This window comes from Anas platyrhynchos, chromosome 2 (assembly GCF_047663525.1).
Source record: "Anas platyrhynchos isolate ZD024472 breed Pekin duck chromosome 2, IASCAAS_PekinDuck_T2T, whole genome shotgun sequence".
Taxonomy (NCBI): Eukaryota; Metazoa; Chordata; class Aves; order Anseriformes; family Anatidae; genus Anas; species Anas platyrhynchos.
The window spans coordinates 72,719,417-72,740,000 of NC_092588.1; the positions used below are offsets into that span (position 1 = coordinate 72,719,417).

Genomic DNA, 20,584 nt, shown 5'->3' on the forward strand with positions numbered 1-20,584 from the left:
CTGAGACAAAACAACCCTGTTCACTTCCTGATGTCCAGGAACAGGTTAATGATTGTTGCTTTTTTTTTTTTTTTTTTTTTTTTTTTTCCCCTAGAAAATAACCTGGGAACAGGTTAAAGAGCCAAATGGCTATATGTTTCAGGGAGGAAGGCTCATATGTTTTGGCTGCATGCATGTGAGAGTGTTGGCAAGAGAGTTTGTAGCACAGGAAATGGAGTCTTTAAACTCCCAGGAAGGCTGGGAATCAGAAAAATGATGTAGGCTGGTCAGTTCATGAGCTACAGTTCTGTTTAGTACCTGGTGACTCATAATGCCAAGAGCACTTAGCACTTTTCCGTGGAATTTAAGTGCATACTTCTTCATGAAGCTTATATTCCACTGCAGGATAAGAAAGCCAAGCAGATGCTTCCATACGTTCCTAAAGAAGTGCTTTGAGATTTTAGGTCGGTTTAATTTTTGTCACTGGTTTACTGCGAGTAATCCAGCTTTATGTTACAGCTTTCTTTACTGTGAAATCAGCCTAATTACCTGACTCAAAGAAAAGGTAGAGGCAACTTGACGCTATGTGCTCGTATAAAAGATATCAAATAATGCCCTCTGCTTGCCTCCCTGCACTGAACTGTTCCGTGGCTTGGTCAAACAGTGCAAGGGCTTTTCACCACATCAAATAAAAAGTCGTAACAATGCAGAACGTTATTCACCAAACAGGAAGAGTTCATTTCTGAGTCAAATTTTCCAGTCACTCATTAGGCATGCTTAAAAAACAGCAGCAAACACATGAATGGGTACAAAAGCTAGTTAGAAACACATTGTTTTGAGAAACGTCAGTTCATCAAGTGGTGGCATTTCGCAGCAGAGGATGAGCATTGAAATGAGTTCAGGGATTCTACAAAAAAAAGTTAATAAAAGCCATCTTTCGTACTACTTTTTTTTTTTTTTTTTCTTACAAGAGGAAAATAAATGTATTTAGTCTGTGATCACCATGGGATCTGAAGTATAACAGAAAGGAAAATTATTTCTTCTAAAAATTGTTCTACAAGAAAATGTTTGTTAGTGGTACATCCTGGCTAGCTGAGGAGTGAAGCATATTTGCTGTTGACAATGGTGATGATGAAGTTTGTAGCAAACAGGCAGGATAGCTAAAACACAGCTTTTTCAGTAGCATTAGAATATGATTGTAGGTTTTGACTGTTATGATAAAGCAACGTGAACATTTTTTCTTTAACTTTCAGGCCTTGTAACAGATTACCGGGTAAGTACAACATCGATATAATCATTAATATTAATACTTCTATGCACTGATATTTCCAGGAATTTTATTTTCCATTACTTTCATAAACTTCAAACCCTTACCTTTCTTTCCGTGGTGGATGCTGCTTACTAAACTTTTAACGTTACTCAAGCTGAAACTTTAAACTCTGTTGATTTTGGGGAAAAAAATGTTTAAAGGCAGAATGAGTCTTGCATATGTAGTATTTTAATATGTAATTAACGTTAATATGTAATATCTTAAGATTTAAGCAGTAGAAAGAAATTTCCTAAATGTTGTTTTTCTTAAAATAGTGACTAATATATATTTTTAAAATGCATGTTTTAACTTTGGCAATATAAACATTTTTGTTTTGAAATGGAAAATGGGCCAATCATAATAGATGCTGGCCCCACAACTGTATACAAGCCAATGTATGATACTCATTTTTCCAAAACCTTTGAGGAGAATTTGGGTTGCAAAAAGACAATTTGATTTGCCTTGTGACCCTTCCATGCTGACACCAACCTTCTTTTCCACTTTTCGTTTGAAAAATTTGAGTATCAAGAGTCGTATCAGAGCATTAGTCCATGGCATCTAGGATCTGGAAATGTGTTATGCTTAAAAGTTGCTGCAGCACGTACAATTTCTGCAGTATCACTGCAAAGCTGACTTCTAACATGGGTGCCCTGCCTTCTCTCTGGCTTGCAGCACTGGCAGATCCCCCTGGGGAGGAGGTTCCGCTCCCTGAAGCTCTGGTTCGTGCTGAGGATGTACGGGGTCACGGGACTGCAGGAGCACATCCGCAAGGTAACACGGGTTTGCTTTCTTGGGTAGTCTGCGGTGGGATGGGAAGGGAAAATGAGCTTTATTTACCCCCATCCACTTCCCACTGCTTCTGCACACATCAGAAAGGAAAGGTGATGGCTTTCAGAAAGCTTGTGTTGATAGGAGTACTGCTTTTTGCCCCATCTCGTGTCATGATTTCATATCATGGCAGGATCTCAGCTGTCACCCATTTTGTATTAATCTTTAGAGAAGACAAGCGTAGGAATTTGGAATTTATACAACGCAGGACTGTAGGCCCCTCTCAAATTAAGCCAGAGCACATTATTATTATTTTATTATTATTATTTTTTTTTTTCTGGGAGAAAAACCATGAAACATTCATTATCTCTTTATTTCCCTAATGCACATGGATTGATAGCATGTTTAGATTATGATTAATGTTGTTGGGCTACATTTATGATACCGTACCTTATTGTCCACCTACCCTTGAAGCGATAATTTCTGCTGTTTCTCTGTTTCCTGTTTAAAATACACATTTTTTTAAAAACGATGTGTACAATTTACAGTTTGTTAACATTGCTGTGAGTAAGTACTAAGTTTATTCTTAATGTAAAAAAGATGGGTTATTTAATCACTAAGAAACACACCTGGCAGCAGTCTAAATGATATATATATACTTCCTCTGTAGCAGTAAAATCAAATTCAAGCATGCCTTTCCTTTTTATGAAGTTTAGGGAATCTTATAATGAGGGGAGCTCCATGACTTCGCTCTAAATATTTACAAAAATATCCATTAGCTTAGACTCTGGTCTAGTATACCAAACCCTCTGCAGGCATGCATTCCTTTCTGTTGTGGTACTAAACAGACGAAGGCCTAAGAAGGGCTTCTTCTGCCCCTGTAAAACAGCTGCATGAATAAATCTCTTCCAGTTTGGAAAGGTTCTGGGATGGAGGAGGGTACCCTTTTTGCTTCTCATTTTTATCGTGAGGTTTTTTGACTGACTCTACGGGGACTTAGATTATATTTTTAGTTTTAGTAAGGCTCTCAGAAGCAAATTTTGAGAACAGTGGCAATCCTGATGCTTTATTATCCTTATGGCAATTTGATACACGCCCTTCCAATGAAAAGTTGATGCATGGTTTGTTACTGCTTTACTAGACTGCCATTACAGTGTCTAGTGTTTTGCTCTCTCAGGTTAGATTTCTGGAGACAACAGTTAATTCAGTATAATGCCAAGGTTTTAAATGGGGCTAAATCTCTCACTGGGAAAATAGAGGATTGGAAGCCCCATGTTGACGACATGGCTTTTTACCAGGCAGGTTTCCACAATGCAGTATTCACATTCGACAAGATGCTTTGCAGTCCTCTCATTCCCTGTCTCCCAAACATTTCCCTGGCTGTCTAGCCAAAAAGTGCTTGTCTGCCCATTATCATAGCTGTTTTTGTATTTTCTACGACAACACTGTTTGGTAAGGCAAAGCAAATCAATCCTTTCCTAAAGATACTGACTCTACAGTTGGAACCCTCCTTTATTCCCTTATTTGCAAAGATAATTTGGAAAACTAGATTTCCAAGGCCTTCTTGAATAGTGTGTTTTTTTAATAGTTCATTAAAGAGTTCCCCAGTACACAGAGGGAAAAAAGGTATGACCTTATGTTTATCATAAAGGTTGGAAAAGACCTCCAAGATCTGGTCCAACCACCACCCTACCACCAATGTCACCCACTAAACCATGTCCCCAAGCACCATGTCCAACCTTTCCTTGAACACCCCCATGGATGGTGACTCCACCACTTCCCTGGGCAGCCCGTTCCAGTGCCTGACTGATCTGTCAAACTGGAACCATTAAGTTAGTTCCTCCTCTTCAGCCCCCCTGGATAAGTACTGATCAAATTCAGTGGGCTTCAAACCAGTTTCAAAACTAGCAAACATTTCTATCTCTTTCAGTTCAAAGTTGTTTTTGTTTTTTCTTTCTTTTAGTAGTAACGTTTAGACAAAAGTTGTTTATTATGTTGCAACCTTTAAGGTCTGCATCAAAATGACCAGATAACCACCGCAGCTTGGTATTTGCTCCTGCCAAGACAGGCATTTAGGAACCAAAATATTCCTAGGAGATGAGAATGGGTGACTTTGATTTAGATATAGTAACTTTTTTGTTTGCCAGACCTTCAAGTTATGCATTTTCTTCCCACACAACATGTAATATTAACCTATTGCAAAGTATAGGTTTTAAAGCAGTGGTAAAGGGGAAGGTGGTCATCTCAGAAGGATGTGGGGAGAGAAAAATACAAATTTTGGAGGTAAGTCCCAAAGCTGTAGAGGAGGTGTACAAAGAAGGCAAAAGCAGCAACAGTCCTCTGGACTGATTCCAAGAAGTCGGTATAAATGTGAACCCCCCAAAGCCCATTTGTAAATGGCACATTTGTAAACTGCTTGGCCATGTATTACTCCTTTGTCCTTTTAAGTCATCGCAAAGAGCTCAGAAGTCATCTGAGAAATTTAGAGGTTAATGCTTCTGTAGGTAATCCCCAGGAACATTCTGAAGCAGTTAAATCCTGTGGAGGTCCAGAAGAAATCAGTGTACCACATTCTCCCTTTCTCACAGACTAAAATGAATTCTATTAACAATTAACAGCTGAGATCAAGAAACTGGAACTGTACAGAACAGTAGGGCCAGAAATAGCACTGCAGCTGGGCAGTGGCATCGTCCGAGTGGCTGTTTAGAGGACACTTTTTGCAGCATCTTCATTCATTCTAGTGAGATGTGAGCTAAAGCATATACACATTGCACTCTGATGCTTCTGAGAAACTCCCTTGTATCAAAAACTGTTTTATTTCTGGAAGGAGTTGCCCTGCTATTTAATTCTCAATTTAAACATTTAAATGCAGGAGCCCATATCTGTCTATGTGCTTCTATTTATCTGTATATGCACACATATACATATATAAATAAAGATTTTTTTTTTTAAATAAGGACCACATCTTACTGCCTCACGAGTTCACTGCTCCCATGAGTAAGACATTTCCCCTAATCCTGAATAATCACATTACTTAGATCCCCTTCTTTTTTGCCTTCTCACTGCAAAAGGGCAATGGTTATTTACCTGAGATAGAGGGACACAAAAATCCCTTGCCATGCCCACTCCCAGAGCAGGGGTACGGCTCTTTGAGTCGAGAGAGGCAGGTGTGATATCTAAAAGCCCTTTGACTTCACAGGGTTTGAACTTCCAGGCTTAATAACGTTTAACTTTATTGGATTTATTTATGCCTGGTTGCAACAGTCTTTGTAAAAGCAATTCAGGGTAATAGCTTACGGTTCAAAGGTGCAGGGGAAAGCAAAGCAAGTGAACCTTGGTGGTTCCTACTTTCTCTACTTCCCAGCCCTGCCTGTAAAAATCTAAAACCCTTGGTGCCCCCCAGTGGCTTTTCAAACTATTGCAACTTGATAAGGCTTGCTACGAAAAAAATGACTTGCATCCATACAGAATGCTTCCAGCATTTTCATCTGTGTTTTAGTGAATACGCTACATTTTTCCTTGCTTTTATTTCTTTCAAATTCCTGAAAAATCCTTTAGTGCAAAAAATTGGAAATACTTGCTATAGAAAGTGTACAGCAAGTGTCTGTGGTTTTCTTGTACAAACTCCTTGCAGTAAGCCAAATCTCAAATTTTTGCTTTATTAATTTCTCACCCAGGTAAATTCTGATTTAATTCTGTTGGTGATTACATTTCGTTGAGCAGCTGTGAAAATCTCTTGTCATTGAACACCTCACTGAAAATCATTTGTCTCATCAAACAGGAATTTTTTTTTTTTATGGCCTTGACTTCCAAGACCTGGTGTATGCATTGTGAAACTTTGCTGAGCTGTGTAAAAGACATAACTTGTTTGGTGCTATGGAAATGAGGGCTGGAGGAGGTAGTAGAAGACTGTTACAACCTGCGTGCATATTTCACATAGGTTTCCCGTGCACTTATGCATACAAATGTGTGTAGGTATACACATACTTCTGGTCAAATTTCACAGTTTTAAGCCCATGCTATTTGTAGGAGCAGAATATTCAAATGCATTAGAAAGAAGTGGGCATTTTATTTTTCTTCTTTCTGACTCAAAGAGCTCTCAGTCTAATTTTAGAGGGAGGTGATAAATGAATGTCACAAACAGCAGAGAGGAAGTGGTAACGAGAGGAAGATTGGCTGGTTACAAAGAGTATGCCCCGTAGGAATGTCTTGAATCAATGTTCAATTCCATATAAACAATGTTTTCCTATTTTAGGAAATAAACAAACATCAGAAAGCTATGATTAAGATTGCAAAATGTGTTTGTTTTTTTTTCTTTCCTTTTTTTTTTTTTTTTTTCTCCCTGTAATTTTTGAATTTTTGTTCTGCTTTCTTCTTGCCTTTTGGAAGAAGTTCCTGTGAGATGAAATATTTCACATCTAACCTTGGCCCAAAGTGGTTTGTATTTATTGGTATCTTTCCTTGAACTTGTAAGAAAGCAAAGTGGAACAGAAGGAAAAGACATGGGGTCTGTTCATTTTAGTAAAATTGTTTGCAATCGTAAATACATAAAAGTGTTGATTATTTTTGATGTAGACTGGCTAGTGCATAAACTGTAATTTTAATAGCCAGTTGTCTTTTTCTAGCACTAGCGAGCACTAAATTGGTGATAACTAGTAAAGGGGGACTGAGTAAAGGACTGCAGGTACCTGATGTGGATATGAGTTCTTTTTTTTTCCAAGCACTTTTGTATTTATTTTCTGTCTGGGAGAAGGCAAAATGTGGTGTATGTATACAAACATCACTGACCGATGTTCCTCACAGGTTGTTAGTATGCCTGTTGGTATTTTTCTTATTTGATTTTGGAAGAGCATTGGTTTCCTATGCCTTGATATAATTGTTCTGGCTTTATATCCAATGTATTTTTTCCCTCGGTAACTTTTAAACAGGCTGGCTGAGGTATGCTGTCCATTTTCTTGATTTTACTGCCATCACTTTTCTTTTCAGCTGGTCCTGAGTGCCCAGGCCAGAAGAGCAAGCAAGTTATCCACCTCACAGTTACTCTCACGTTATGTCAACTATTCTAAGCAGCGTTATCTGTGTGTCTTGTTTTCCACTAGACATGTGATCATTTTCTCTGTATGAATCCGTGCATCTCCCCTCTTCCCCACTGTCTCCCTTCAGGCAGTCTCAACCAAAACTGAGAACGGTAGAAAACCTAAAGAAGAGTTATTGGCTATTAATATGGTATCATGAAAATTACAGAACTGTGCCAAAATGTTTCACTAAGAAACAGACCAGTACTGCCTAAGATAGACTGAGCAGCCAATATAGTAAGTGGTCAGTATGGTCTCTGAAAGTCATAAGCGGGCTGTAAGTTAACATAAACTGATGGCAACATGTGAATATTATCACATATCAGAGGAGGGAACCGAGAAAAGAGATTAAGGAGCAAATCTTTTCTGTTAATAAACCAAATTTATACAATATAGATGCTATCTTTCTCTTCACAGCACGTCAGGCTGTCACATCAGTTTGAACATTTAGTCCTTCAGGATGAAAGATTTGAGATCTGCGCTGAGGTTGTCTTGGGACTAGTCTGTTTTCGGCTGAAGGTAAGGCAGCTAAGGCTCTCTACTTCTTCTGTCATGTTTTATAGCAACACGATAACTTGCAGTAGAATATAGTCTCTGTAGTTAATATTCTTAATTATTTTTAAGGAGAGTAAGGGGAATTCATGTAGATCAAAGTGGATTAAAGAAAGACACTTAAGACAATTTTCTTTGAATTAAATCAAGTCCTTATGAGAAATTCAAGTATATTAGGGTATGGAGGAATATAGTCAAGGCAAACAAGTGGTCTTAGTCTAGCCAGAAATACAAAATGGCTGTAATACTCTATGCTTAATGGTCTTTGATTAAGATGGTTGTTTAAATATATTTCTCTAGACATCTATTAAAGCTGCATGTATGCATAGCAGATACTTCTTGTCAAGTTAATTTTATGCGTGTGTATATTTAATACACCACTTTTTATATATATACAATATCTATCATGGATGAAGATTAAAAAATATTTATTTATATATTTTTTAAAGAAAACGTTTTCATTTCTAGAATCCTACAGTTAGACTGGGCAAATTGGAGCAAGATATGAGAAGGAAAAGGTTGCGTGCTGGGATAGCATGGGCCAGCTTCCCAAATGCCCTTGGTACTGACCCCCACCACTTTATTTTTTCCTGGACATGACTCTTGCCCCTCTTTGCCTTTCATTACCCCAAATCTCTGTATATGCCAAGTTCATTGATGTGAACCTTGCCCAACAGAAACTAGAAAACTGACTCTGCTCTCACAATAAAAGAGCGGCAGTAGATGGGAAGGTTGACTCGTTTAATCAGACATTGAAAGAGATTAATGGCCTGTTTTAGGTAAGGAACTTATTAAATAAAGGATTTTGCAGCTAAAGCCTCTGTATAAGGCTGCATTGTGACCCAAAATCTGAAAACCAAGCAATAATGAAAATGGCACTAGTGTTTTCTAGTCCGCATGATACCTCACTGAGTTTTTGTTTTTTTTCTGAAGGCTCAGAAGAACATCTTGGCTCCTTCTGAGTAGCGTGGTATTGCTACGTTTCACAAATTCTTTACTCAGTCATTCAGTTGCACCATTCACTTGAGTTTGATGCAACTGTTTGAAGGACCTAATGAATCTTTAGCAGTACGTAATGGTAAATTAATCTGAAATTGGAAAGTTTGAATTTGTGGTGTTGAAAATAAAAGAAAAAAAATGATCTGCTGCTAGGGAATCAGACAGATTACGTAACAGGGTTGTTCCAGTAAGTGAAAACATGAATATGTTTTCTTTCTTAATGAGAACTTTTAAAAGATTTTGAGGAACAGGTTCTGCTCTCAATAACAAGATGCTGGTTGTAGTCTGCTCTCTGACTTGGACAAGTAAACACCGGTTTTACAGATCCAGAGATAGCTGTTACTCAGTGCTCTTTGCTTAGTTTAAAGAAACAGAGTTTAGCAACACAGAATTGTCACTTTTGATCAGACCAGTGGTTCACCCACATCTGGTCGCCTGTCCCTGATGCTCCAGAGAAAGAAATCAGGTTCACAGGGAAAGGCGTTTACACAAGAAGAGATAAATACTGGATATCTAGCTCATAAACCTTTGGGCAAGTTGTAGAATAAAGGCGTTATTCTTCCGAAAACCAGTCTAGAAACAGCAGTGTTTTCATCACTATTTCCATCAATGTTTTTATTGCCTTCCCTGTCCAAAAACAAACAAACAAACAAAACCACAATAAAATAAAATAACACACACACAAAAACAAACAAACAAACAAACAAAGAACACCCCAAGCTAACAAGCTTTTAAATGAAGAGTTTTTTCCAGTTATTTTTGCAACTTTATTTCCTATTAAAATAATTCTTCAAAATCTTCTGGTGGTTTCTGTACTTGGTATTAAAACGCACTGTAGAAGCAGGGTACCTGTAACTTTTATGTAACTTACTGGGACAACCCCATGTTACAGCAGGACTGAAGGACAGGGGACTTGACCCTATAATGCTTTGAGCTGTAAAAACAGCAATACTTTTCCTTCTGTTGATCTTGAGAAATCTTCTTTTTATTTTTTAGCTGTAACTTTTAATGTTTTTCCTTTCATGCTGTTGAGCAGATGGACTAATAGTCTATGACTTTCATATTATAACTGTTTCATCAAATGTCAGAGAAGGAATCCAAGTATCACGCCAAAGGGTTAATTTCTGGCCTCCCTGTCATGTCTGCAGATGAATAGAAGTCAAGCTAGTCATTTCTCCAAGGGGATGAGAATACGGGCTTATTAAAACTGACAGACTCCATCAGAGCTGGCTGCTGGCTTCTCAAAGCTCTGGGAGAGGATTTGTCACTGCTAACTTCAATTTGATGTGACACCTGAGTGTCAGAGCAGCCCCTAGGTGCGGCTGAGAGAGGAGAATAGAAGAAAGGCACACAAACCTTTCTCTTTCCTCCCCTTACCCCTGCCAAGGGCATTAACATATTATAAGTGCTTATGTTGCCCTAAAGGCAGTGCTGTGCATTTCATATTAACAATGAGGATCAACGTTTTACTGATGGATTACCTTCAGTAAGGCAGCAGTACATCATTCTCACCAGTGATGCTGACTTGGGTTCATCTCTAACTGTAATGGGACCCAAAAGCATGGGAAGAAATCATTTTGTCCGTAGTTCCAAGGGGAAACTGTGTCTCCCTTGTGCTTTGTTTTCTTTAGGAAAAGGCTAAGAAGGCACACCACAACTGGGTAGATTTGTGATAATGTCTTCTAATAAAGATATTTTCAAGAAGACTGATGGCCACTGCTGTACCAGAAGCGCTGCTGAGCATGTATACAGGTGTATTTGTCCACTTGTGGCTCTGGTGCTGCAGTGGTCAGTCAGGGAACAGCAGAAGTCCCAGCCTCTCTTGCAATGCCGTGTCACCGGCAGTGCAAATGGAAAGAGTAAAGGCCGTACAGTAGCTAGGATCCTTCCCCAAAGAGAAAAATCATAGCCCTCAGGATCAACGTGGCGTATTTTGTTATGTCAAGCAGGCCAGCGAATCTGAGGCCATCTATCAGGCTGCTGATATAAAAAATTAGACATACGGGTTCCTGTAATTAGGGTAACAAAGACTGCCAAAGATATGCTGTGAACACTTCATCCTGCATTGCTAAATCTGACAAAAGTCCCAAGACCCTCCCATGTTGTTTTCATTTCAAACAATTTACTGGTGTTTTTGAAAATCTAATGACACCTTTTGTTTTATTCTTAAATACTGATTGAGGTGAAGGAGGAAAACCATTAATGCAACATTAGCTGAACCTGTAAAAGAATCAGTACTCTTCTGTGTAGTCCTGTTTCTTTTAGGGTTGGTACTGAAACCATGCAGCTGCTCTAAAGGAAAGACACTCAGTATTTGAGTACAAGGAGGACTAAGTACACTAGAAGAAGATAAAATGCAATACTGAATGGATGTAGTGTCCCTCTGACTTCTTCCAAGTTACTTAGCATGTGTAACTTACTCAGAAGAATGGCTGCTCCCAGTGGGAGGGTCAGTTTGCCACATTCCTAAAATCCCCAAGAAAACACTGCAGGATTCAGTGGAGGACACTTGCTATAGAACTCACAGCAAATACCTTTTTAGGGTTTCACTAATAGTATGAACCAGACTTTGGTTCCTTGATTCTTTTTATGCCAGGGATACATTACCTTAACTATTACTTAACCGAGGGTAAGATTTCCATCTTCATATTCCAAAGCCTCTCTAACAGCAGCCATGCCTAAGTGAAGACTGGAAGATTTGTTTTACTAATGTTAGTACAGTTCATTGCAAAACTGCCTCCCACGTCTGTTTGATTAGATCTAAGAAAAGTGTAATGAAATGGTTGCAGTAATGAATGCTTTTATGTGAAGCTACATAGCTCATGACCTTAGGTCATGCAAAAGCAGTCAGCTATCACAAATGCCCCAGTGTGAACACTGCTTCTAAGCCACAGTTAATCCATAAATCTCTTTGTGGCTGAAAAACGATCTCTTGAGGCATGATCTTTTTTATAATCCTTTGATGGCAAAGCACTGAGAGATGAGAAAGCGGCCGCATGTTACTGGTGACGCCTTGGCTCGGCAGCTTGGTGGGACTTACATATTCCAGGCTTGTTTCTGAAACTCATTGCTGTATCCATTGAATTATGATGATTTCAGGGCTCAAATGAACTAAATAAGGCGCTTCTCAAAAGCATAAACGAGGCCAAGAAGATTCACCTGGTGCCGTGCTACCTGCGAGAGAAGTTTGTGCTACGTTTTGCTGTTTGTTCCCGCACGGTGGAATCCACCCACGTCAAGTTTGCCTGGCAGCACATCTCACAGCTGGCGACCGACCTCCTGCAAACGTGGGAGCACGACGACCACCAGCAGTAACGATGGCAAAGCAGCTGTGGGGAGGAGGTAATTAGCTGGCTTTCTCTGTGTTGCCAAGCTTTATTTTAGGGGCAGGTGGGACAGTCGAATTATGAGGGAAAAAAAAAAACACAAAAACCTGTTGTTTCATAGCCCAGCTGCCGAGCAAAACCCTTGCCAGCACTCTGTGTTGTAACCTTGGTGATTCGTTCTCTGCACTGTAATCTTATGCACCGCATTCTTGTCTTGCCTCTTTCAAGGCTGGATGTGGCCGTGGGGGCTCAAGCTGTCATTTCTTACCATTTCTTATCTGTTTGTTATCAAGAGCATTTATTGAACCAGGCAACTCAAAGGGAAGCGTTATTACTCCCTCTGTCGTCCTCAATAAACCCCTAGCACACCCACTCCATTCTCTGTAGATGAAACTGTGAGGGGTTATAACCAGATAATTTAACATTTTTGTGACTTCAGAAAAAATCCAGGTTGTGAGAAGCTTGGTAACCTGGTTAAAACACTGTTTGCATTCTATCTAAACAGGCAAGTGCAAAGGTAATGATTTGGTATTTTCGGTATGCAATATTTTTGTAACTCAAGTTGGGACTTCAAGACTTCTTTCATTACATAGCCAAATCAGGGGAAGCTGTGCATTAAATTGAATGCCCTTGTGGCAGGTTCTCTACTCTCTCCTTTAAAGTTTGCTTTTAAGACAGCGATTTCGTCAAACCTCAGCAAATATTTTATGCTGCTTATTGGTTTTCACTTGAATCATTCAGAATGAGGCCTCTTAAAAGCTCCTTCTTCAGTGTTTTGCCAAAATCCATGTGCTACCTGATATTCTGTATTTTTAACCAAGTTATTATAAGCAGTAACTACGTAAAATAAATAATCTGTAAGATAATGTCATGTGAAACAGAATGGTGATTTCTTTTTATGGTTGCCACTCTGCTTATTTCATTGTGTAATAATGAAATAAACAGCAAAAATTATTTGACAAAATATGCTCAGAAACGTGATTGCAGAACAGTTACTCAAATTAGTTAAAAAAACAAGATAAAAATACAATAAAAATAGAAATTTTAAGAACTAACCCCCCAAATATGCTGTGGTTCCCCCACCAGTATTTTTTTTTCCCCTTAACAGTTGAGTATGGAATAAACAATAATTAACCATTAGAAAAAGTCAGATAATGTATACTCAACAAACATCATCGATATATCCTCCAGTCAGTTGCAGGTAGGTACCGTGAAGAGGGGAAACAAAAGTCAGAAACAACATCTGACTTTAAAATTTTGAAAGCATATTTTCCAGACAGTTACGTCGGTGTAAATAAGAACAAAATAAATAAGTACTCCAAGAAAAACCTGTAGAATTAATTTCTACATTTGCACTTATTTTAATCTTTCCCTTTAACTTGTCATGCTAACTTCTAAAGCATCTTGAGAAACTTGCAAACTTGCTGAGTTTTCTTTCTCTGTCCCTTGCCAGCATACTTCCCGCGTATGGGAAGCTGCATGTAGACCATGAAGCAGGTACTGGGAACAGCTGGTTTGGCATGCAGTCTGCTCCCTGCCACATTTTTTCTCTGCATGTTTTCATCCTGTAAGGATGAGCAGGAACAGCCCAAAGCTGCACCAGGGGAGGGTCAGACTGGGCACGAGGAAAAATGTCTTTACCATGAGGGTGATCAAACACTGGCACAGGCTTCCTAGAGAGGTGGTTGATGCCCCATGCCTGTCAGTGTTCAAGAGATGTTTGGACAATGCCCTCAATAGGATGATTTAACTTTTGGTTAGCCCTGAGGCAGCCAGGCGCTTGGACTTGATCTTTGTAGGTTCCTTCCAGCTGAACCATTCTTAGACCCATTGAATGACATTTCCTCATGGCCAGCACAATGCAGAAATCTGAATTTCATAGCTCTATTTTTATCTGAAATCTGGGGATGATTTGAATGTGTAATCAATGAAGGCCTTGTTAGCATTCAGTCTCTCATACCCTCTTTTCCCCATGTGATGATTCCTTTGCAGAGTTCTAGTGTTAAGTCATCTGAAAAAAAATAAATATCTGGGCTATGTAATCAACTCAAGAACAAAACTGTTAAAAGGAATATTTTTGAAAGGAGGACCTTGCTGCTATTTCTGTTCTGTAGCTTTGAAATATATTTGTAAGTGAAATGACTTTTGGTGGCAAACACTGTATGAATAGTTAATATGTGAGCCTGGATTTATTGTGCCTTGTGTTCAAAAGCTTATAGAGCCTGTGCCGATTAATACTGTTTGCTGTTAAAAATAATTACAAAGTCTCAGAAATGCACTTTAGTAGAATGTCCACATCTCAAAGAAAGCAGTGCAGCTCCTAGATGAGGGAAAAAAAAAGTAACTTTTCAGTAGTCATATGGATTTATTTTTTTTTAACTAGTGGAATGCTAGCACAATGCCTACTCTCTTAATAATGACAGATTATATTTTATTACTGATGGTGAAATACCGAAAAGATGTATTTATGAAAGGTATTGCTAATATGTTATACTCTGGACTGCACTGTAGCTCTGCAATTTCTAGTTTCCTCTCGGCGTTACATGTCATACTCTGTTCATGGCTGTTCGTCTCCGCTGTCAACCTGTGAGGACACCGTATTTGCTGAGGAGTGCTCCTGTTGTGATGTCTTACAGCTGTAGTCCAAGCCTTGAGATGTACACTTGAACTGCTCGGAGAGTGGAGCAAATGAGAAATAAAATTGGAGAAACTTGAAGACCATGGTGGAAGGGCAGGCAGCTTAAATGATTATTGGTGGATTATGTCTAAGAGTATGTAGAGTCCATATGACCTAACTGGAAAAATAATGTTTAGTGGTTTTTTTATTATTACAATTTGTGAGCTGTACAGTTCCTCTAAAATCTCTATCCAAAGCATATTAAACTGACACAGAGATTTTATTAATGGCATTAATAAATGAAAAAAAAAAAAGACTGGTGTCTGTCTTTGCTGTTAACCAAACCTCCCACATTTTATTCGCGCCAGATATGCTGTAAAGCGTCCATCCCCTGCCAGATCACTTCAGCATATTGACTTTCACAGAATCACACAGAATCACAGAATTTCTGGGTTGGAAGAGACCTCAAGATCATCGAGTCCAACCTCTGACCTAACACTAACAGTCCCCACTAAACCATATCCCTAAGCTCTACATCTAAACGTCTTTTAAAGACTTCCTTGCTCGTTCACTGAACGCACTGCTTTGCCGACAGGACATTTCCTCTCCCCTAACGTGCTTTGGAACAATTTATTGCCTCAGCCAGGGCTGAGGCTCCCCAGGCTGGGTCCCCCCTCACGGCCGGGTCCCTCCCCCTCAGCCGCGCCGCCCCCCCCAGCCCGCCCTTTCCTCGGAGCCTTCCCTCTCCCTCCCGGCTCTGCCTGACGACCGGCTGCGTCACCGGCGTCCCGCTATCCCATTGGCTGGCGGGGCGGAGCGCGCGCGGGGCGCACAGGGGGCGGCTGGCGGCGGCCGGTGGGTGCGCGGCGCGCGGCGGGAGCCCCTCCCCTCCCCTATCCCCTGCGGCGCGCGCGTGGGGGGCCGTTGGTGGCCGTTGCGCCCCCTCAGCCGTGAGGGGGCCCCGCGGGCCAGGCAGGGCGGGGGCTGGCTGGGGCCGGTGCTGGGGCAAAGCCCCCGGAGCCGGAGGTGTAGGGGAAGGGGAGCTGCCTCCTGGTTAGCTGGCAGGGGATAAAGGGGGCGTAAAATCTCACGTGCACGCGTTTCAGAAGAAAAAAAAAAGAAAAAAAGTTAAAATTTGGAGCTAGCTGCCGAACTGTGCGCTTACTAGTTCCAAACGCGGCCTGTCAGAGGTGGGGGAGTGATTGCATCGTTGTGAAATGGCTGCTGATTGGGGGGGAGGGGGTGTTCTATGTTTTATGTGTTTATACTCTGAATTATGTGAACCACGGAGGTACTTCATGTGAGCGAATACGAACTTTTATGTTGCAGAAAGTGCTTTTAAGTCACCATGGAAAAGCCACGTGCACACTGAGAGCTTAGCATCTTGCCCAGCTCACCTGTTGCAGGTGGGTACTGGTGGGAACTCGCACTCCACGCGGTAGCTGCAAGAGAGACTTTTCATTGTGCAGAAACTGACGGTAATTTTTTTAATTCCCATGTAAAGGCACTGAATTTAAAGGTAAAAGGTGTTTTGGCTTTCCTGCACTTGGGCCGAAACCCAACACAAAATAATTTATCTCCTTGTTGATTATGTGTGTAACCCCTCCTGCCATCACCAGGTCATGCTCTGTGCAGTGCTGCGCTCATGCAATCACTGGGCAAAGACTTTTTGAAAGTAAAAATGAGGCCGGCCCCTGTCCTTACCTTACCTGAGGTATCTCCGCAGTCTTGCACTTTGTGTGCTCTTACATGACTGCACTCAGATGCACTCTGCCGCTGATTCAAGAGAAAATTGCAGATTGACTCGTACTCTGTTTCTGGGATGCGTGAAGAAGGCATGGTCATGCACTCCACTTCAACAGCTTTTGTTTTATTTATTTTTTCCTTTTTTCTTTTTATTTTTTTTTCCTCGCTGGGAAATCCCAGTACCTACTGAGGTTAAAAAGTAGATATTAGAATTTGATGTGTTTCAGTCCTGTCATGTATTGAGCAAGTCTCTTATGGACAGATCAGGAGATCGGAATTACTGTGTGTTAGGCACTTTCTGTAAAGCCTCTTGGGGCGATAGTAGATGTCGCTAATTTTGCCGGTGCCTGTGTCTCTTCTGAAATTGTTAATTCCTGACATTACCAGAAATATTTCTGCAGACCGCAGAGAAGAGACAGCTTTGGAAATGTGTCAAAAACATGAGCATGTCCTCTCAGAGCTAGCAAGATGTGCCTTCCTAAGCAAAGGTCATCTTTCGTGTTTCTTAAACTAAAACCTAGCTGAAGGAACTTAAATTTTGCTTTCTAAAACTGAAAAACAGTCATCACTATAAACACACAAGGCCTTAGTTTCTCGAAAATAAGGGAGGTTTTAGTACGGTCTAAATGGAATACGTAGTTTTGAACATGTGTTATGAATCTGTCAGTATCTAATTTGAAAGTTTACTAAATGCAAGCCTATTCATTCCATTCTTACCTCCCCTCGTTTTGCATATAGTTTTATTTAGTAACTTCATTGTTTCATTTTTTATTAGCATCACTGTAATAAATTTCATCTTTTTGACAATTACCTATAAACTGACCTCCTCTGCACTGTGCAGTATTCCGTCAAACAGGAGTGAAAGCATTGCTGATTTCATTTAACAAGGCCAATTTTTGTTTGGCCATCTGTTACCTTCCTTTGCAGTCTACTTACCTCCCCAGGAGACCTCTGAGTAGAAGCACTCTCTCTCTCGTGTCCCTTCTTCTTTTCTTTCCTTGAAGGAGAAAGAAGAAGAGTACCCCAGTTTTAGTGGCTTTTTTCCACAAAGCTGTTTGCCTTGTGAAAATGCTGAAGTGTGCAGACTAAGTGACTTACAAGTACTGCGCTATTTCCCTCAATTAAAATAATGCATGTGTTCGTTTATATGTCATTAGAGAAGAGAGAAGCAGCCCGTAAGTAGTTGTGAGATGCATTTTGTACCAACGGGTATTGTGTGTGTGTTTCAGTGTCAGCGATGGAAGCACCCACTCACAGCACCGTGCACCTGAGTGACTGGCAGAAAAGTTACTTCGCTCTTACCTCTGGCACCTGCACGCCCGCACAGAAGGCTGATGAATACCGTGCCAAAATTCTGCGTATTCAGTATGCATGGGCAAACTCCGAGATCTCTCAGGTCTGTGCTGCCAACCTCTTTAAAAAGTACGCAGAGAAATACTCTGCAATTATTGACTCTGACAACATAGAGACTGGCTTGAATAACTACGCTGAAAACATTTTGACTTTGGCAAAGTGTCAGCAAAATGACAGTGACAAGTGGCAATCTGCCTTGACAACAGATAATGTATTTGAATTAAAGTGTGTGCAGGAGAGGATGCAGGCTGGCAAAAATTTCCAAAGCGCTCAGATGGCACCGACAGATGCCTTTGTACCAGCCGGTAACGGGGTCAGTGCCTCTGCCACTCCGGGTCTTCCTAGACTCGGTGTCTTCAGCAGTGCTGCCGAGAGTGAACGCTGTGCTGGCTCATCAAAATGTGCGAGTCGGGGCCCGGATCTCCTTGAGCATCCCTCGTCTTCAAAGTCTCTTCAAAGCAGTCTGCCTCCTGTGACCAAAACTTCGGATATACCTCCTGCCTCTTCTGCGTCCCTAAAGGAACAGGTTCAGACAGGTTTCCAGGTAACTCCACTGTTTGGAAATAAAGAAATGACCAGCAGCAGTTCTCTGAAAATGTCAGGTGGTTGCCGTGACGGGCAGAATTTGTCTCTTTCCAGTCAGTCCGCTGTACATGCATGGTCTGGGAAAAGAAAAGCATTTTATGGTTTGGCTGATAAAGGCAGTGCTGCACCTTCTAGCCTTGCTCCATGCCAGCCTGCCGTTAGTACAGAAGCCAACAGTTTTTCAGGGAATAGGAACGGAAACGAGGAGAGCGCTGCTCCTGGTTTTAGAACGGCAAAAGAGCAGCTGTGGGTGGATCAGCAAAAGAAACCTCAGAGCCTCCACCAGCGTACACCAGCCTCGTCGTACGGAGGCATAAAAAAGTCTTTGGGTGCTGGTAGATCTCGGGGTCCGTTTGGCAAGTTCATTCCTCCAGTCCCAAAACAAGATGGGAGTGAAAACGGAGTAGCACAGTGTAAACCTCACGCACAAGGGCCAACAGATCTGTCAATTCCTGTAGATGAGCGCCTGAAGAACATCGAACCCAAAATGGTGGAGCTCATAATGCACGAGATCATGGACCACGGGCCCCCCGTCAACTGGGATGACATTGCTGGAGTCGAGTTTGCCAAGGCTACCATAAAAGAAATAGTGGTGTGGCCGATGCTGCGGCCAGACATCTTCACAGGCTTACGTGGTCCGCCAAAAGGAATTCTTCTCTTTGGCCCCCCCGGGACGGGGAAGACGCTCATAGGCAAGTGCATCGCGTGCCAGTCCGGGGCTACGTTTTTTAGCATCAGCGCCTCTTCTCTGACTTCCAAGTGGGTGGGTGAAGGGGAAAAGATGGTCCGCGCGCTGTTTGCTGTGGCACGGTGTCAGCAGCCGGCGGTGATTTTCATTGATGAAATCGATTCTCTGTTGTCTCAGCGCGGGGATGGGGAGCACGAGTCTTCGAGAAGAATAAAAACCGAATTTCTGGTCCAGTTAGACGGGGCAACGACCTCCTCTGAAGATCGTATTCTGGTAGTTGGAGCAACGAATCGACCCCAAGAAATCGATGAAGCTGCCCGAAGGAGGCTGGTAAAGAGGCTGTACATTCCTCTTCCAGAAGCCTCAGCGAGGAAGCAGATTGTGACTCGCCTCATGTCAAAGGAGCACAGCTGCCTTAGCGAGGAGGAGATCGAGCTTATCGTTCAGAAATCACATGGGTTTTCGGGGGCAGACATGACACAGCTCTGCCGGGAAGCTTCTCTGGGCCCAATCCGCAGCCTTCAGTCCATGGATATCGCGACCATCCTGCCGGACCAAGTGCGGCCCATTGCCTTTGTTGACTTTGAGAGCGCCCTCAGGACCGTGCGGCCCAGCGTGTCCTCGAAGGATCTAGAGCTGTACGAAACCTGGAACCAGACCTTTGGCTGCGGTAGATAACTGCGTCGTGACTGCCTTGCAGTGCGTTAGCACTGTCACGTGTTAACGCTGTGACAATTCAGTGTGCCTGCACTGCTTCTTGTTTCCATCCGTCTCTGTAATAAATCTTCTGAAGTTACTGAAGTTACACAGCCAGACGTCTAGGTGCTGGCCTGAGGTTTAGCTAACTGGAAAGATGGAGAAACTGTGAGGGAATTACAGATAGCTGCTGTGAAGGGTGGATAAATTTCACTGATGTCCAAGGGGAGATGGGCAAGCTTTCTGTGTAATTGAAGGGAGCACTGGGGCTCTCCTGGGGGAGGAACCTCGCAGGAAGAACCTCCTGAGGGTGTGAAAAGGGATGGTGTCTGGTAAATGGTGTTCTTGTCTGACTGAGCTCTGCACACATCACTGCAGTCTAATCCCTGCTTTTTATTAAATCCTCTTTCTAATTGTTTTCCATTTGACCTTGTTTTCTGTTCTGTGCCTGTGTGTGTGTTACCAGGAGGTCTTAGCACCTGCAGCTGGAGAAGAGGCCGTGGGTCACCGGGGCTGTGGGATCTGAGGGAGGGCCAGCTGTGGGCTTGCTGTTGTATCTGGGAACCAGGTGCCATAGGGATGCCTGTGTGCGTGCAAAATTCACTAACAAAATTCTCTATAAACGTGAGGCTGGACCAGTGGGCGGGCGGGAGGACACCAGCAGCTGGAGGGAGCCAGGGCCTGTCCCGGCTGCAGGTTTTGGTGTGGCTGTGATGTGAGCTTACGCCCCTGGCAGTGTTTGGAGGTCCCCTGGACGTGAGGGTGCTGTGAAGCCAGAGAGAAGGGGCCCGGGTGTGCCGTGAGCCTCTGTCCTGTCCATCAGGAGGCGAGGGATGAGGTGGGGCTGTCTGTGCTGCCCCTACACATGCACTCGCTGTGTGCGTGGGCACT

At 42.0% G+C, this 20,584-nt stretch overlaps 2 protein-coding genes across 6 annotated transcripts in view; both read left to right on the forward strand.

The window, feature by feature from the left end:
* DDC (dopa decarboxylase) overlaps positions 1-14,930 on the forward strand; it is a 73,008-nt gene extending 58,078 nt beyond the window's left edge. For both annotated transcript variants that reach the window (XM_005022746.6, XM_005022745.6), the window contains exons 11-14: positions 1,233-1,252; positions 1,961-2,059; positions 7,549-7,650; positions 11,782-14,930. In XM_005022746.6, the coding sequence (XP_005022803.2) occupies positions 1,233-1,252; positions 1,961-2,059; positions 7,549-7,650; positions 11,782-11,997 (437 nt within the window). In that variant the 3' untranslated portion in view covers positions 11,998-14,930. The remainder of the gene's footprint in view (positions 1-1,232; positions 1,253-1,960; positions 2,060-7,548; positions 7,651-11,781) is intronic.
* A 414-nt stretch (positions 14,931-15,344) lies between these two features.
* FIGNL1 (fidgetin like 1) lies at positions 15,345-20,111 on the forward strand. 4 transcript variants are annotated; one of them, XM_027451767.3, is made up of 3 exons: positions 15,345-15,480; positions 15,955-16,103; positions 17,601-20,111. In XM_027451767.3, exon 3 carries the CDS (start codon positions 17,609-17,611, stop codon positions 19,673-19,675), a length of 2,067 nt encoding a protein of 688 aa, XP_027307568.1. In that variant the 5' UTR covers positions 15,345-15,480; positions 15,955-16,103; positions 17,601-17,608; the 3' UTR covers positions 19,676-20,111. The 4 variants fall into 4 exon arrangements, with proteins under 4 accessions (XP_027307568.1, XP_027307569.1, XP_012958086.2 ...); XM_005022744.5 differs by lacking the exon at positions 15,345-15,480 and adding an exon at positions 15,548-15,815; XM_027451768.3 differs by lacking the exon at positions 15,955-16,103 and having other exon boundaries at positions 15,364-15,480.
* The last annotated feature ends 473 nt before the right edge of the window (positions 20,112-20,584 follow it).

Excerpts from the sequence above, each read along its gene's own strand:
- FIGNL1 (XM_027451767.3), top strand. The coding sequence starts at position 17,609 with ATGGAAGCACCCACTCACAGCACCGTGCACCTGAGTGACTGGCAGAAA.